The sequence below is a fragment of the Sphaerodactylus townsendi genome, linkage group LG15, assembly GCF_021028975.2.
Source record: "Sphaerodactylus townsendi isolate TG3544 linkage group LG15, MPM_Stown_v2.3, whole genome shotgun sequence".
In the NCBI taxonomy this organism is placed as follows: Eukaryota; Metazoa; Chordata; class Lepidosauria; order Squamata; family Sphaerodactylidae; genus Sphaerodactylus; species Sphaerodactylus townsendi.
The window spans coordinates 21,239,207-21,256,405 of record NC_059439.1 but is presented as its reverse complement, the minus strand read 5'-3'; the positions used below and the strand labels follow the sequence as shown (position 1 = coordinate 21,256,405).

Sequence of the window (17,199 nt, the reverse complement as noted above, 5' to 3'; positions counted from 1 at the left end):
TTCTCCCCTCACATGTACATATTAAGTCTTATTTACAGGCCCTGTGAGATTCCAAGTTTAGCTCCTTATCAGTGTATACCTTTGGTTCCTGATTTGAGCATCCTCTTTCCTCCCTAACTTTTCTCCTTAGGTCAAATTTTAAATTGCAAGCTCCCTGCAGCAGGGACCTACATGAAGAATAATGTAATGTTCCACAAATAATATAATGTTCCACAAATATATCATTGCATAGTTACTAAATATAGAGCTTTAGTTTAATTGCAATGTTTTGCTACCTATTTTGTACCCAATGAGAGACACAGAATAGGAGTAATGTAAGACCGAGCATGCCTTTGGCCCCAGGGACGCTAAAAACACCATCCCTGGGGTGGCGTTTGCACAGCAGGCACTGCTGCAATGCAGCAGCACCATTCTGGGAACGCTCAAGCGGGGCAAAGATGCCACTGTTGAACCTCGCTCCAGGAGCGAGGTTTTTCATCAGTGGTGTCTTCCACCTGCTGCCGTGCGAACAGCAACAGGTGGAAGGTGCCATTCTCCCCCCCTGCCTTCCCCAAACACCTTCTTCTCCTGACTTCCAGCTCATTGAAGAGGCCAGGCGACACCCCCCCCCCCATGGCTTGCGACTCCAGAGCCGTCGCTCAGGCCAGGAGTGTGTGTCCTCTGGGAATGCTCAAGCGGGGCAAAGATGCCACTGTTGAACCAGTGTGTGTCCTCTGGCCTCTGCAACGCGCCGGCAGCCAGGAGAAGAAGGGAAGGCATTCAGGGATGGCACAGCCTGTGCGAAGGCTGCCCTGTCACCTGCACCCCTGCCGGGACCGTCGGTGCAAACGGTCCCGGGGGGTAGCATCGGCATCGTTTCTGCCAATGCTGCCCCGCTCAGCGCCCATGCAGAATGGGCCTAAGAATGAGAGTCTATGTCTCTTTGTCTTCCAACAAAAGTTTCTTTAGGATGGAAGATTTTTCATTTTAAAAGAAATCACAGTTGATTTAATACAAATACTCATTTCAAAATGACCAGTATGATCTGTTCCTACTTGGAAAAAGTTAAGTCTAGAGTTGAGTCTTCATCTATTCTACTTCTGCCATTCCTTCTTTCCTTCCATGTCTCTTTATTTTCCATGGTATCTCTTTAGAGGAAGATTTCATGTTTCTACACATATATTGAGGACTAGAAGAATATGACAAATCCAGTTGTTCTTGAAAGTGAATTTCCTAGATCTCATGGCTTGTTTAAATTTTTGTTGCCTCACATGAATATTATTCTTTCAGGCTTCATGTTTAACTGATTCAGTTTAAAGTTTTTGAATTATCTTCACTCCTGATTAAGAATTATGTAACAGGGAAAGAAAGTGAATGCATGTATTCATCTTCAGGTTTTATGTGTAGTACATTATTATTATTTCATTAAATGTCTGATTATGACTATCAACTTTGTTGGTGGGAATATGAGCCCTGTGTTGTTGCTTTCATTTATTCACCCCACCATCAATCTTCTCCACTTCCTTAGGGTTTCTCCCCATTTCTCTTTCAACCTTCTTCCATTTTCCTCATACCCTTATTTTCCTCATACCACCATCACCACCATATAAAATTATTCCACAAAATTTTCCTTCATTCCACATTCTCAGTGAACTACACTTCGTAAAACCCATTTAGCATTAAACCAAAGAGAATGCATGTATTCCTCTTGAGATTTTATATGTAGTGGTACATTATTATTATTTCATTAAATGTCCAAGCAGCCCTGTATATATATATATACAGAGAGAGAGAGAGAGAGAGAGAGAGAGAGAGAGAGAGATCTGTCATGTGTACCATTGTTCTAGACTCATTTTGAATGTATCCTTGTAGCAAGTAAACAAATGTCTACCATTCTTTTAAACTCATTTTAATGTATCCCTGTAGCAAGTAAATAAATAATCCTGTTCTTCAAATTATCACTGGCCTACATTTGTTTTATTTGTATGTAACTCAAATATACTCTTCCAAGGAGTTCCACATGATTCTTACCACAAAATGTTTTATTTGTAGTCTCAACATGTTTAAAATGAATCCCGTTTTAAAACGATTCTCTGGTTGAAACATTTTGAAAAAGTCTTCAGTTGTTGCACAATCTACTGACTGTGTTTCCCATGCTTCTCTGTTTTCCCTGAACTTCCTCCTTGGTGCCATTTTCCCAGCTCATTCTGTGTTCCTTCTTGTCTGTTTATTTGCTCATTTCTGTTTGTTCTTTAATGTTTGGGGAGCTAATCTTCAAGGCATTGATGACAGAAGGGATAGAGAATCGCAGCAAGGAGATTTGAGGCACTGATTCAAATAGAACTCAAAACAAAAGGGAAAAATCATGCAATGGCACCCAGGAATCATTTTGAGGGAGTGAGTGTGGACACACATCATAGTAAAGGGGGGACTGAAAACGTTTTCAAAATGTTTTCAGTGGCCGTTTCCGCACGGGCGGAATATGGTGGCCTGGGGACGGCAAAAACACCATCCCCAGGTCGCCATTCGCACAGGGGGGCGCAGCTGCTGCGCAGTCGCGCCGCCCTCGCGCCACCCGACCAGCGCCAAGCCGCCATTTCCAGAGTGCGCTTGCAAGCGCACTTTCCTGGAAACGCCGGCTGGGAGTGGCAGCGGCTTCCAGGTACTTCTCCCCCCCACTCCTTCCCTTCACTTACCTTGTCCCCGGCCCTCCGGCGCATCGCCGAGGCCTGGGGACACGCCCCCTCCCCTGCAACACTGCAGCAGGCGCACAGGGCCGGGGGGCGTGTCCCCTGGCCTCGGCGATGTGCCAGAGGGCCGCGGGACTGGTGAGTCGCTGTGACGATGGCGCAGCTCTGCACCGTCGTCCCAGCCGGTTCCCGGACCGTCCATGCGGACGGTCCCAGCGTCGTCGGGTCGGTGTGGCTTACGCCGACCCGACCGCTTCCGCCTCTGTGCGGAAGCGGCCAGTGATTCTTGGGGAAAGGGCCCCTCATTCTCCCTCTCTCTCAGCTGCTGTCACTGACTCTCTTTAGTTCTTTCTCCCCAGTTCCTACTTTCATGCTCTCTCACACCTTCCCATCATTCTCTCTCTCATTTGCTCTGACTCCCCTGCCCATCGCTGACTATAGCAGTGGCAGCAATGACTCCTCTGCTCACCCAGCCTTCCACTTCATCCCAGAAGGGTACCACCTCAATGACTCTCCTGCCTGCCTGCCTGCCTGCCTGCCTGCCTGCCTGCCTGCCTGCCTGCCTGCCTGCCTGCCTGCCTGCCTGCCTGCCTGCCTGCCTGCCTGCCTGCCTGCCTGCAAGTTTGATGGGGGAAGCTGGCTGGTGCCCTGGGCTAGTTGGTTCATTGCTAAGAGCTGTGCTGACTGCAGGTTTCCCCCCTCCTATAGCCGCATTCTAAACTGCTCACCCAGAGCAGTATGGGTGGGTGTGCTGAACTTTCCCTCCCTCTCTCCCTCCCTCTATCTCAGAGGCAACCCCAGACTGCTCCAGGTAGTTACACCAAAGCCCCCCACCAAGGCAACTCCTGGGAGCTATTGAAGCCACTACCACCAGGTGCAGCATGGCTCCTGGGCTACACTGCCATTGCCAGCTTGAGGTAAATAAGTCTTCTTTATTTGAACATAAAACTTATTTTATTAGAGGAGGGGTTTAAACTCCCCAATGTTTTCTTAATGTCAGGTTTTTCAGCAGACATAGAGGTTCCACTAGGTTTGCAGCTGGGGTAAGTGTGACCCCAATCCATGGATTCAGCTATCCACAAATATGGAGCACACTTGGGAATTAAATATGTTGGTATATTTTTGCTACCTGTCTTTGTAACCCCCATGCCCAGAATGGGTTGAACCAGTAAGGGGGTGGAGACTCAGAGCAGCAGAAAGGCTGCAGAGCTCTTTGGAGAAGACAAGGCTACCAGACTCGGACCTTGGTTGTATAAACCCTTAACACCTTGTTAAGGTAAACTGCAATATTGTTGGGAACTACTGGGAAGGTAGTTGTTTGTTTTTGCTATGTTGTAAATGTTGGAGTTTATTGTTTCAGGGTTTCTTTTTTGTGGTTGTAATGGGTGAGAGTTCTCCTGGAAACCTTCATCATGTTGCATCCTGTTCATCAAGCCCTTGGAGTCTTCAGGAGCCAACCCACTTGCAAAGAAGAATTGGACTTGGCAGTATCAGTGGACTGTAACTAGAAGGACTTGAAATGCAACCTGAACAGGACCTTGAATTGTAAATGTTAAATGTTGATGTTTAATGTTATTTGTAGAGAAGTAAACTGTTTTGTTTAAATTTGGTTCTTTGCAACTCCTTCCAAGTTCTGCCCAACAGAACCCACAAGCTGAGGTTACATCTTCACCTGTCAAAGAACAAAAGTGACTAGTTCGGGTGACTGTCACTTTACCCACCCTGAGCCTGGCTGTATGTGCTTATGAAAGAAGAGATGTCTTTCTTTCCATATAAAGAAAGTGGATTTATATTAAACTTCAAAAACTGGATATAAAAAAGAAAAAGAGAGAAAAACCATCAAAACATTTTTACTGAGAAACTATTATTTCTTAGTCTTTAAATTATTTTTGTTTCAAAAGCTCTATGCCCTCCTCATATCTTCAGCAAGTGGAAGATTTTTTCCCCATTCACCAAACCCATATAGCCTCAAGTTGGGGGAGGTTAATGACAAGTGTGTTTATGAACAAAAATGATTGGCCTTTGACAGTGCCAAGATCACTAGATGTTAATTTTCCATGGGGAGAAGTCGACAGCTATTGACCCCACTCTGGGACCCGATATCAAAGTAATCTAAGGAGTCTCCTGCCACACCAAAATGGCTGTTGAGCCTCAGGTTAAATTTCAGAGGAGATAACATTTTATTGGCAAAGGAATAAGTCAGCATGGTGATCATGCACTAAGTTGGGAGAGGAGGTGGCAGTCAACATGCTACTCTTTATCAAGTGGAAGTGTGTTATGCTGTCCCAGCCCCTTGCTGCATCCTCTTCATCAGTTCTTCATCCTGCATTGAGAGCTCTGTCAATTTCTTGCCCATGCATTCATGGATATCCAAATACTTAGCGACACAACGATCCAAGCACACCGACTCCCCCTTTGACAGCTCAGCCTCCTTGCAGTGTGGAGGCACGCATTTGCGATGGCAGGCATTGGTCATTCTGTTGTACATATCAGCCATCATCTCTACTTCCAGCTCAGCTGCCAGCTGCTGCGCCCTCAGAGGATCCATCACACTTCCAGGGATTTATCCTTGATGCGCCAGTGACGCTAGCTCCAACCCTTAGGTACAGACCGGAAACATGACGAGGCATTTCCGGCAGTAGACCTTCCCTCAGGTTAACAACTGAGTGTCGAGTACAGAGAAGGTGTGGAGCTGGCATCAAGTAGAACTTTGATAGGTTCTTATCAATTGTTCCCTGTCAGTGATTAACTTTTACAACTTGTTCTCTACATAATATTTGTCTATAATAGAGTTCAGCATGCAGGGACACGTTTTATTGGTTGAAACTAACAAACGAAACTCAATCCCACACAAAAAATGTGTTTGGACGCTCTACCGCTTGGCACTTTATTCTACAAATCCCCTTTGTTCAAATATCTGACCTCACATTTTGTTCAGTATTAGGGCCACATTCACATGAATTTGCCTAGGACCCATCTTCCTGATCGTATATGACAAGACTGGCAACAGATAGATTGCAGTTACTGTTGTCAAAACCAGACAAGTAAGCATCGGGGAAGGAGTAAACGATTGTGGCCGACTTTTCAATTTGGCCCTAATTGTCACTGATAGCCAGAATGTAAGGTAACGATTGTTTGGTAGGGAAAATTTTTCTTTAGGATTCTTTCTCACTTCACTGAATTATCTCCCATCTTTGCAGCCTGCTAACTGGGACAGATGGGAAACAGAGATTTCTCTTTGCTGCACTAATAATAAGAAAGGAGAAAGGGGGGCACAGTTTCAGAAATTCTTCTGCGTGATTAGCCCCTAGTTTCAATGTATAACAGTTCAAAACGGAATTTTGGATTAGCTCTGTTGGCACATTCTGACCCCACTTAGTTCTGCAAAAGTATCAAAGGAAGTTTAAAGAGACAGCAACAAAAATCAAAATATCTAGGCATTTATTGTTTCACAATATGCACCAAAACTGTTAGAACGTGTGATCCATGCTTATTTACAAGAATCCCTATAAAAAGGCATAAAGAACATTGCAAGTATCAGTATATCGATCAAAGTACATGAACCACAAACATATACCATGTCCCCTTCACATAATGCATACTAAATCTTGCCTTTTCTTGTTAAAATAGCTGGGAATTTTAGCATTTCAAAGGATCTATATTCTAGCCATAAGCATAATTACTTCAGAAAAATGTTCTCCCCATGGGTTTTAATCCTATAGCAGAGGCGTTCCTCCCATTGGGCAAAGTGGGCAGCTGCCCAGGGCGCCTCCTTGTGGGCGACAAAATTGCAGGTTCGTTTGTGAGGAATTTTGTATTTTCTGTGTTTTTTCCGTTTTTGGCCTGCTGGAGACGCAGATCTTAGGCTAGCAGCACCAAAATTTCAGAGATTTTTTGGGAGACTCTCCTGATGATATGACCTGGGTTTGGTGAGGTTTGGTTTAGGGAGTCCAAAGTTATGGACTCCCAAAGGGAGTGCCCAATCCCCCATTGTTTTTAATGGGAGCTAATTGGAGCCCAGGGACAAGGGGTACCCCTTATCCCTAGGTAGATACGCCGCTGGTCCCAGCCCCTTGCTGCATCCTCTTCATCAGTTCTTCATCCTGCATTGAGAGCTCTGTCAATTTCTTGCCCATGCGTTCAAGGATATCCAAATACTTAGCGACACAACGATCCAAGCACAACTTTGGACCCCCTGAACCAAACTTCACCAAACCTGGGTGGTATCATCAGTAGTGTCTCACAAAGACACTCTGAAATTTTGGTGCTGCTATCTTAATGATTGCACCCCTGACAACAGGCACCCCCTAAATTTCCCCATATTCTCTTTTTAAATCCACTCCCTTCCTGCCAATGCTTGTTTTCTTTCTTTCTTTTATTCTCTCAATGCCTAATAAAGGTTGTTGTTGTTGTTGTTGTTGTTGTTGTTGTTGTTGTTGCTGTTGCTGTTAAATCCACCCCCTTCAACATGGATTTCAAGGGAGAATCTGAGGTTCCCAGTTTTAACATTGAAAGGGATGCTGTTTCAGGGTGGGGGAGAATCCACCCCAAAATAGCATCACTTTCAATGTTGTTTAAACTGGGGACCCCAGATTCTCCCTTTAAGGTGGATTTAAAAGGAGAATCTGGGCTCCCTAGTTTAAACACCATTGAAAATGATGCTGTTTGGAGGTGGATTCCAGCATCACTTGTTTAAACGAGGGAGCCCAGATTCTCCTTTTAAATCCACCTTCAAGGGAGAATCTGAGGTTCCCAGTTTAAATAACATTGAAAGTGATGCTGTTTCCCCCAATCGGGAGACCTCGATACAACACCATAAAATGTTTTCATAGCAGTAATAAAACATTTTGAAAGCATTTTGAAAATGTTTTCCAAAAATTATTTCTGCTGTGTGGCATGGCCCATTGCTGTGTTCAGATTTGTGAGTTGGGGCATGTTCTATAATGTGATGGTGACTTTGAAACGACCTGGTGTAAAAAATCATTGTTTGGTCACGGTGGGGGAGGGTGGTCGCCCATGGGGGGCATCAAACTCAGGTGTTTCCCAGGGCTCCAGTTTGCCTAGGTACGCCTCTGTCCTATAGAATATACTGCTCTTTCTGACACACAAGTTTTGAATTTTTTTCAGGCACAGGAATGGCCTGTGGTCTCATATCTGCATCACTTGACTGTTGCTTCCAGCCTCAAGTGGGGCCATGTCTGTACAAACAGGCCATCAGAAATCCAATATTGAACTTCCTCATATCCCCCAAATGCAGTGCCTTCCAGTGAAGAGTTTAGACATTCAGTTTGAAGTCATCAGATGTAGAGAAACATATCAAATGTACATTTAGCCCATGCACAATTCTAAGGGGCACGGATAAACCAAGTCTTCTGTTTACTTTCAAAGAGAAGCTAAACATGGCGGGAAGCTGACTGGGCGAATCCCCAAGTATGTTTTATGATTGTCAGGACGGAAGAATGGATACATTTTCTCAGAGAACTGAACAGGGATTGACCTAATAGAATGCATTAACTGGACATTGTAAAAGGAGAGCATGCATTCTTCCAAGTCCAGAAATACACCTACGACTTCACTTTCTTCTTCCTGACTATCAGTTAGACTATTTCCTCCAATGCAGTGATATTGACCCTGCCACCATTGCATACTTACAAACCCTACCTCCAATGGCATCTGAAGTTTCTCACTTATTAATGTTTTTCTTACTGTCTCAGAAAGTACCCCCAGCTCCCAACTAGGTTTACCTCCCACTTCCACCTCCCAGTACAGTTTCCCAGAAGAAAACCCTTCATTTGCCACTGTAATCAAAGGTCCTTTGAAATGCTCTGGTTTTAACGATGGATCATGCAGTCCAATTCGGTTTTTCTCTTTGGTGTCAAGTCTGGGATGTGTGCACTGAGGATCCAAAGTGATGTTGACTAGAAAGCAGGAAGAAACAGTAATATCATTGGTAGAAGAGAAGTCATTAACATTCAAACTTAAAAGAAACAAGGGGAATAGGAGATAGGCAGCACATATTAGCTTTATTATGGAGGTTCCTTTATATTGTCCCACATAGTGGATATTGCCACATAGCAAGTTCATTGGGATGCCAACAGGAACATATCCTGTCCTTTTAATGGGGTTTAATGTACGGAAATGGGCAAAGCCTTTCATGTCATGGAAATAGATATAGCTGATTTTTGGCAACCCTGTAGGGTTCATAGGTGATTTGCCATTGCTTACTTCTGCATGGGTTGAGAGAGTTCTGAGAGGACTGGCCCAAGATCACTTAGTAGGCTTCATGCTCCTGTTAATGAGACAAGACATTTTTGTCTAGGGCCCCTTCCACACATGCAGAATAATGCACTTTCAATCCACTTTCACCATTGTTTGAAAGTGGGTTTTGCAACTTTGCACAGTAAAATCCAGCAGCAAAATGCATTGAAAGTGGATTGAAAGTGCATTATTCTGCATGTGCAGGAGGGGCCCAAGGCCAAGGCCATTGGCACACCTATAAGTGCAATTCACCATTCAGATTAGATAATTTTCACAATGCCATATCATAACTAACTAGCTTGCAGTGGTAAATTCAGATTTGCCTAATGTAAAATGGTTCAAAGCCACCATATGGAACCTGAGATAAAGCAGTACTCTTCTGTGGTTCTGTCTTGTAGATGGGATCGTGATGAGCTTTTCCTTCAAGAGCACCTCACTACACGTGGTCATAGCCAATGAGGCTAGAAAAGATCTCATCTATTTTCCCTTTCTGTAACCAATATTTCCAAAAGATTGATACCACTAAAACTCCCCACAAATTCTGAATGTGACAGCTTTGTCTAGTTATGAAAGTGTTGGACTATGATCTGGGAGTCCCATGGGTCAGTCACACACCCTTAGCCTAATCTCTAGAGGGGGTAAAATGAAGAAGAAGAGGGAGATGTAAGTAAGCCACTTTGAGTCCTCAATTGCACTTTCCGCATGGGCCAATAAATATGGGTTAAGGGTGGAATAAAACCCAGGTGGGGGGAACCTCACACAGATCCCATTCCTAACATGAGTCTGCTCCATGTTTTCCCCAACCCAGATTTTACAAGAATCACAATATGTGATTCTTTCACCTCTGTGTGAAGGCATGCACCCTGGCCAATGCGAATGGCCTGGGCTATGCCAGGTTTGTTTGTCCCAGCTGCCACCCAGTCTAAATTTGCTGTGTGGAAAGGACCTTTGTGCATTGGGGGGAGGGGGGCAGGAGACAGAGTATAAATAAAGCAAAACAAAACTTAAGAAAATAACAGCAAACTGATCCACAGTTTATTTCCATCATGTACGTTTAAATGTTCAAACTCATAATAAAACATTTTATCAAGGAACTTTATCAAGGAACTTTTGGGTGAATATTTGATGGCAAAGTTCCATTTCAATGAAAAATCATGACCACTGATTTCAATGAAATGAAAACTGATCCTATGATTTTTCAAATGAAAATATGTGCCTGTATATCCATCAGAAAGGCCAGAACACTGACCCTGAAATGTGATGTATCTAAAGTGCATATGAAGTTATCCAGCTGCAATACCAGTTGCTCAATTGAGCAACTGGTGAACACATGCATTCACAACAACAGCTGAATCAAGTGCCTAGTAGAGTGTTCATAAAACAGTGGGCGGGATGCAAATTTGTAGAAAGACACTTACTACTAGGGGGTGTCTCAGTTATGTTACCATACCTGCATGAGAAACTGCCCTTCTGAACTCTGCAAAGAGAAAACAATAAGCTGTAATTATATTTGCAGTGCTTAACAGCTTGCATTTGAAGAACTAAAAAACAGGCTCTATGACTCACCCAATTCTGCCATGATTTTCACTGAAATGAAAGAAGTTCACAATTATTATGCACAAATCTTCCAGCAAAACACTGGTGATATCACAGCCAAGAAGTTGTGAGGAGTATGAATGGCCATGTTTAGAGAAATAGGAATCACAGGGCTTTCAAGATAGTCAATGTTATTGGTTAACAGAAATTGAGCATAACAGAGTTTGAACATAACCTATGTAAGTGTTCTATTGCCATTGGGACGGTAAACAAAACCCAGTTTAAGTCTCATGCAGGAGAAGAAGTTGTTGGATGTTCTACCAAAAATCATCATCTTACCATAAGCATCTTGTTCTTGTTTCAAAACTGCAAATGAACAAAATGGGAAATTAAACATCTAGAAAAAGGAATTTTCGCCAAAAATACAGACAATGTGGGCTTTTTCCCCCGTTCTACAATTTATATTTTAGAACATCTGGAGTTCTATTAAAATTTTTAGGGTTGTAAATTTTGAAAGAGGGACATACTGAGATCCAAAATACAGGCTTATGCCAAGCCCAGAATGAAACCAGACACATTCTATATTCTAAAATTCCAGAAATGCTTTGTATCACGAGAGGGAAATATTCCAGTTTGAACTGGGAGTTCATAATGTAACATTACATTTGATTAGAGTACAGCCAAGGACTTCCATTGGAAACTAATTAGGCAATGAATGGTCAGGATTTCTTTCTTTTGCCCAGGGCTTAGTAGATCTAATGTGATCAGAGCAGCAGATGAACAAGAGGACTGGGTATTGAACTAAGACCTCATCCACATTCTCAACTTACCACACATTTCCTCAGTGGTCAAACCTTCTGTCTTGGAAGTGTTTTCTGGGAAGTCATTCCACCTTCATTCCTCCCATCATTTTCCCCCTTGTATCTTTAGTTGCATTTATTCCACACACTACTTCTGAAAATGTAATATTTCTAACTAGTAGTAAAGTCCATTGTGCTAAACAATGCAATGGGCTCTAGACAGCTGTTCTAGAGCCAAATGGCTGAAGGAAATGTTTCTAGAGCCAAATGGCTGAAGGAAAGGTTAGGCAACTACACAGGGGCATGGAGAAGGGCCAGATTTTGGGTGGGACAGAGAAATAAAGACTGCTTCAAAATGACTGCATGCTCAAGGGAAGCTGGTTCAGAAACAAATTGGGGAGGGGGGGGAAGAGTCAGTAAAAGTCCTCAGGAAGACAACAGAGGAAAAATGAAAAGAAAATGGTTCTAGAGCCAAATGGGAAAAATGTGGAATTATAAGAAAAAGAATCATAGGTATGTAGCAGGACTGTCTAGTGAAAGAAACCATCAATGGAAAGAATAAAGGATGCTTGTGAGAGGGGATTTTTGTTAAGGAAAGGAGGAGTTTTATTATGTGTATAGGTGAATGGGTATGTCTTCTTTTTTAAAGTGCTTAGCCTTTAGTTATAGGGGAGGAGAGATGCACCGTCAGTTATTCTACCTAGGAAGATGGAGAATTATTATTGATGGATTGGTTTGATTTACATCCCACTCTTCCAACAATCATGACTTCCATGCTCAAATCTCAGTTGCCAGGTATGCAGGGGTTGGCTCAGATTGGGAATTTCAGGCTGATTCCGCATGGGCTAAAAACAGCGGTGTGAAAACAGTGTGAAAACAGTATAAACCCTTTTACACTGTTTTAAACCCTTTTACACCATTTTCACACCGTTTTCACACTGCTGTTTTTGGCCCATGCGGAATCAGCCTCAGACTCCCACCCACTTATATAGCATAATTCCAACCTGAAATGGCCCAGTGGGGTGCTATTGGCCCCATCTGGAAAATGTACATGCATTCCATCAATACCTGTGGTTTTTCCAACTGGGAAATAATGCCCCCTGAGGCCCTTTCAAGCTAGAAAAATGGCATAGGGGGCTGTTATTCTGCATTTGCTGTGGCCACAGTATGGACTGACCCTTGCAGACTCCCCCTTCCTCCCAGCTCCCTGTAAAAAAGCTGTGATTTGTTGACACCTCTGACTGGACTTTCGAATTACCTTCCTCAGATGTCTTTCTTTCTTTTTCTGAAAGAGGAAGCAAATGATAGAGTCAGTCCCAATATAGTTTGGTGGATAGAAAGATTGTTAAATCACACAAGGGAACATCCAGTGTTTTGTGAATGAAACACTTCGCAGTTACCCACCTGAGTTAAACTGGGGTTTAAATTAAGTCACCAGACTTGCAAAGTGACCAGACCTAGAAAAATCATCACCATTTCTGCTTCTAAGATTTTTGCATTCTCACTCCTTCTTTTTACACTTTGTACGAAACGAAACAAAGAAGGGGTTTTAACCAAAGTAGTAAATAATAGAAAATTGTTATATGAACATATGAGAAACTTGTTTTTCAATTTTCAACTGGCTGATACAAAAGAAATTATCTATGAGAGAGCAGTGCTAGGCAGATTTACTCAGAAGAACCATTTTATTCAATGGGGTTCATTACCAGAAAAAATGTTCTTCAATTACAACTTAAGTCTATTCAATCATTCTATCTGAACTAAAAGACAAACTTACCCAGCTCAGTTTTAAGGAGTGCTATTTCTGGAAGACACAAAAATTACGTTGTTTGAATATTTTGGGAGATAACACGCATAACAACAACACTGAAATAGGAAGGGGTGATTTTTGTTTCCTCCCATGCTTTAGTATATTTTTAAAACCATATGCTAAATAATATAAAATAATCAAAATAAAGAATTTGCAGATTGATCCTGCTCATACTTAGGTATAAATCCCACTATGTTCAATGTGACTTAATCCCAAGTAAATGTACATATAATTGAACCTTTAATGTTCCATTTGTTTCAAAGGCATTTAAATTCTTAACTTTCACATTCAAAGCAGTGGATCATCAATTCTGACCAGATTGTACCATATGTGTGATTTAAATTACAGTATGAGTGCAAAACGAGTGCTGGCATCTCATGCAGATTTGCAGAATGGGTTTGGCGATCAGCCACCTATGATTTTAGTTTGGTCTTTATTCATATTATGGACTTTCAGATTTAATTAATAATTGGCAGTAATTAGAAGTATATTCCTAATCTAATATTTCCACTGTTGCCTCTGGGGGTTTTTTCACACGAGGGATTTCAATGGATCTGACACCACTTCTTTCTTTCCGCACATAAATAAACATTTCAATTTTTTAATATGTCATAATTAGCCTATGCTTTTCCATACTTCCTATATAGAAACTCTGCAGTATAGGTATGGATTTCATCACTCTGTAGAAAATGTATCAGGTTCTTATATAGGCAATTTTTGATACAGTAAAAATAATGAAACGTCCTGATCTGGATATCTAAGCTAGCCTGATCTCATCAGATCTCAGAAGCCAGGCAGGGTTATCCCCAGCTAGAATGTGGATGGGAGACCTCCAAGGAATACCAGGATTGTGACATGGAGACAGGCAATGGCAAATCACCTCTGAACTTCTCTTGCCTTGAAAATCCTATGGGGTCACCTTTCCACCACCAAAAACAAGCACTTACCTTCTTCCGTTGCTTTCTGTTCATTTTCTGTATACACGGAAATATGTATTAGAACTATAATCATCTGAGTTGAAATGTCTGGTGCTCACAATCACATTAAATATTGCATTAAACAACACTGAGCCTCTAAGAGAGTCTCAATATACCCAGGAAGTAGGCAGCTGTAGTCCTCCTTGATCCTCCCACAACAGTGTTAACGTGGCTCTTTCCAGCTTTCCACTTTCCCTTGTTGTCTCTCCCCATGCATCACTTCATAAATTGATGTAACTCACCTGAAAGAGCAAGCGTCAAACTGTTTTCTGAAATAATACAAAGACCATAATAGTTAATGCTTATGATTCATTCTTATGCTTATGATTTTCATCCATTAATTGTTGGGTAAATACTGAAGTTCTTTCCAAGTATTTCATGACAGCAAAACTGACTCTGTGATCAACTGTTTATATGGCACAGCGCCGTAGCCTATCTTGACTCTCTAGTATATTATATTATTCTCATCCCTATTATCAGGATCCAACCAGTTTTCTCTGTAGGTAACAGAAGCCTGGTCCCCTTTAACCATGCAAAAAGGCTATGCTGGGGATCAGGGGGATCAGCGAGGACAAAAGCCATGTGGGATGGAGACAGTAGTAAAGAGGGGAATTGATGAGATTGGGTGATCTAACCCTATGTTTTTAAGTGTACACCCAAAAAAGTAGTGTCCAAAGTCAAACAGCACTTGCAAATTACTACCATAGAATGGAACATGAATACAGTTCTGATATAACTTCAATTCACATTTTCCTGCACTATCAGTACAGGAGTATTATTTGTATCACATTATACTGAATATCCATAGATATGGAAATTTAGCATTTTGAAAGTTAAAAAAATTAACATGACAGTGAAAATGTACCGGTACTCATTGAACACATATGTCTCTGTATTCTTGAACATTATTAATGATAAAACTTACTCTTCAGTTTAAAATAGATGGCAGCGATGCCAACGATACCAAGCACCACAGTCACAATAAAGGCAACCATCCATGGGGAGACAGATGGAAAGAAGATATCTGGAAAGAGATCAATGCCACTATTTTATTTTATTTATTTATCTATTTATTTATTCATTCATTCAATTCTATCTTGTCCTCCCCCGCAGGGCTCAGGGCAGCGAACAACAGAGTAATAAAAACGATACAACACTAGCACAATAAAACATAGTACTAGTACAGTACCATAAAAACAATAGCAGCAAAAGATGGCTAAGATAGCTAAGATATGGTTTCCTGTACCCCCACCCCAAATCTTGTGAATTGCTAAGGTCCTCCTACACTTGACACTAGCTATTCTATTGCAGACCAATATGGTTATCCTCTGAATCTTAAGTTTTATATTGTTCATGATGCACATCCCACACGGCAGTCGTCAAATTCTACTCAATACCATTTCTCACTCACCCGCAATGACCAGAGAAGTTGATCCTGCTGATGTCTTCGTGAGTTTGCTAACAATTCTGCAGGATGCAGAATTTCCAGAACCTGGCTGTAGAAGAACAGAACTTGCAATGCTGGCATTGTCTGGGGAAGCTGTGGCTGGAACAGCAAGAAGTTCCTGTCCTTTGCCATCCACCCACAGCAGCTGGAGCTCAGGAGACAACATCTCAGATGTACAGGTAAGTCTGATTCCACTACCTTCATACTGGTCCAGCACAATCAGAGGGGCTCTGCTACTACCTGGAGACACAAGAAGTAGGTTTAGTCCAAACCATGAACACCAGGAGAATGTAGTGCAAATTATAAACATGTGTGCCTCTTGTCTGAATTGCATAGTTCTAATTTACCTCGATTAGCTTATATATAGGATAGTTCTTGGACCTGTTGGACTGCAACTCTCAGCAGGTCATGCCCCCAGTATTAAAGGGTAGATCCAGAGGCATCAACACCATTTTCTTTTTATAGTTTTTTTATGAAGGGTAAAAATTAGGGAAGTGAAAAGGTAACTGGAAACAGATTTTGTTTAAGTAGCTTTTCGATGGGTGAAAAAGGAAGGAAAGGGTCCTCTGATCAACAAAAAGCCTGTGCTGGGTTTCATTAAATTTGTGTGGACAAAAGCCATCTGAAACAGGGGCTATAATAAGAATAACAACTAGGCAAACTTGAGTGTGAAAAAATTACTAGATCCAACTGTGAAGAATCATGAGTGAGTCCTACATTTCAGACTGGGGCTAATTATAGTTCCTAGCGCTAGAAGAAAGTTGAAGACATATAATCCATAAAATAATCCATATGTCTTAATTCGGCCTCTATCCCTAGACTACACACTCAGAAAGGTCTCCCCATGAAACAGGGACTTCATTTACCAGGACTGGCTCATATATTTCTCCTTCTTCTCTCCCTGTCCATGCCACCATTTCTCTTTGGCCTCTCTTCAAATTTGCACTATTTCTCTAGGTTAGGATTTACTAGAAGTTAGTATTTGTAGAACTTTTCTTTAGTGCCGGTATGTGTGTGTGTGCATCTCAAACTCTGTTTAATTTGCTAATTCACTTTTTCACTTTCACTTATTCTGACAAAATCCTTTAAACCAATGTATGCTAATTTCTAAGAATCTGCGCACCCTTATGAGGCACTGAATCAAATCCTGAGCCTCTGTATGTATAAGCAAGATGGCCCTATTAGTCATTGGGTACATGTGTGTATAGGTTTCTGTCATATTAAAAAGGGAGACTAGGCAGACTATGTTTGCAGGTTGGTTTGCCATTGCCTTCCCCCATCATCTACCCATTATCCAAAGCTAGCTGAGTACTCATTTTGCTGACCTCAGAAGGAGAAAGCCTGTGTGAATCTTGAGACAGCTACTTGAAGCCATCAGAATCAAACTCAAGTTGTGAACAGAACTTTGACTGAGTTTTGCAAAGAAGAAATGATCCATAAAAGCAGTGGAGTGGGATGTCATCGTTTCAATGGAAAATATTTACCTCACCCCAGTCAGATACTTTGAGTAGAAAACCAACCCACAATGCTAACAACATTTACATTAATAATGGTGGGGTTTCTTTTTCCTTACAGTTTATAACAGTCTGTTATAGTTTTCTGATATCTTGGGTTCAGAGTTTGGGTATAATAAAACATGCTGCCACAGATATTAATGACAATTTTTCACATGGTTTTAACAATTTCTGTATCAATTACAGTA

General features: G+C 41.8%; 1 protein-coding gene across 1 annotated transcript; it reads right to left on the bottom strand.

Moving 5' to 3' along the window:
- Positions 1–4,890: 4,890 nt before the first annotated feature.
- Positions 4,891–5,277, bottom strand: LOC125444936 (mitochondrial import inner membrane translocase subunit Tim10-like). The gene has a single exon (XM_048517709.1). The coding sequence runs from the start codon at positions 5,215–5,217 to the stop codon at positions 4,945–4,947; it is 273 nt and encodes a 90-aa protein (XP_048373666.1). The 5' UTR covers positions 5,218–5,277; the 3' UTR covers positions 4,891–4,944.
- Positions 5,278–17,199: the final 11,922 nt, after the last annotated feature.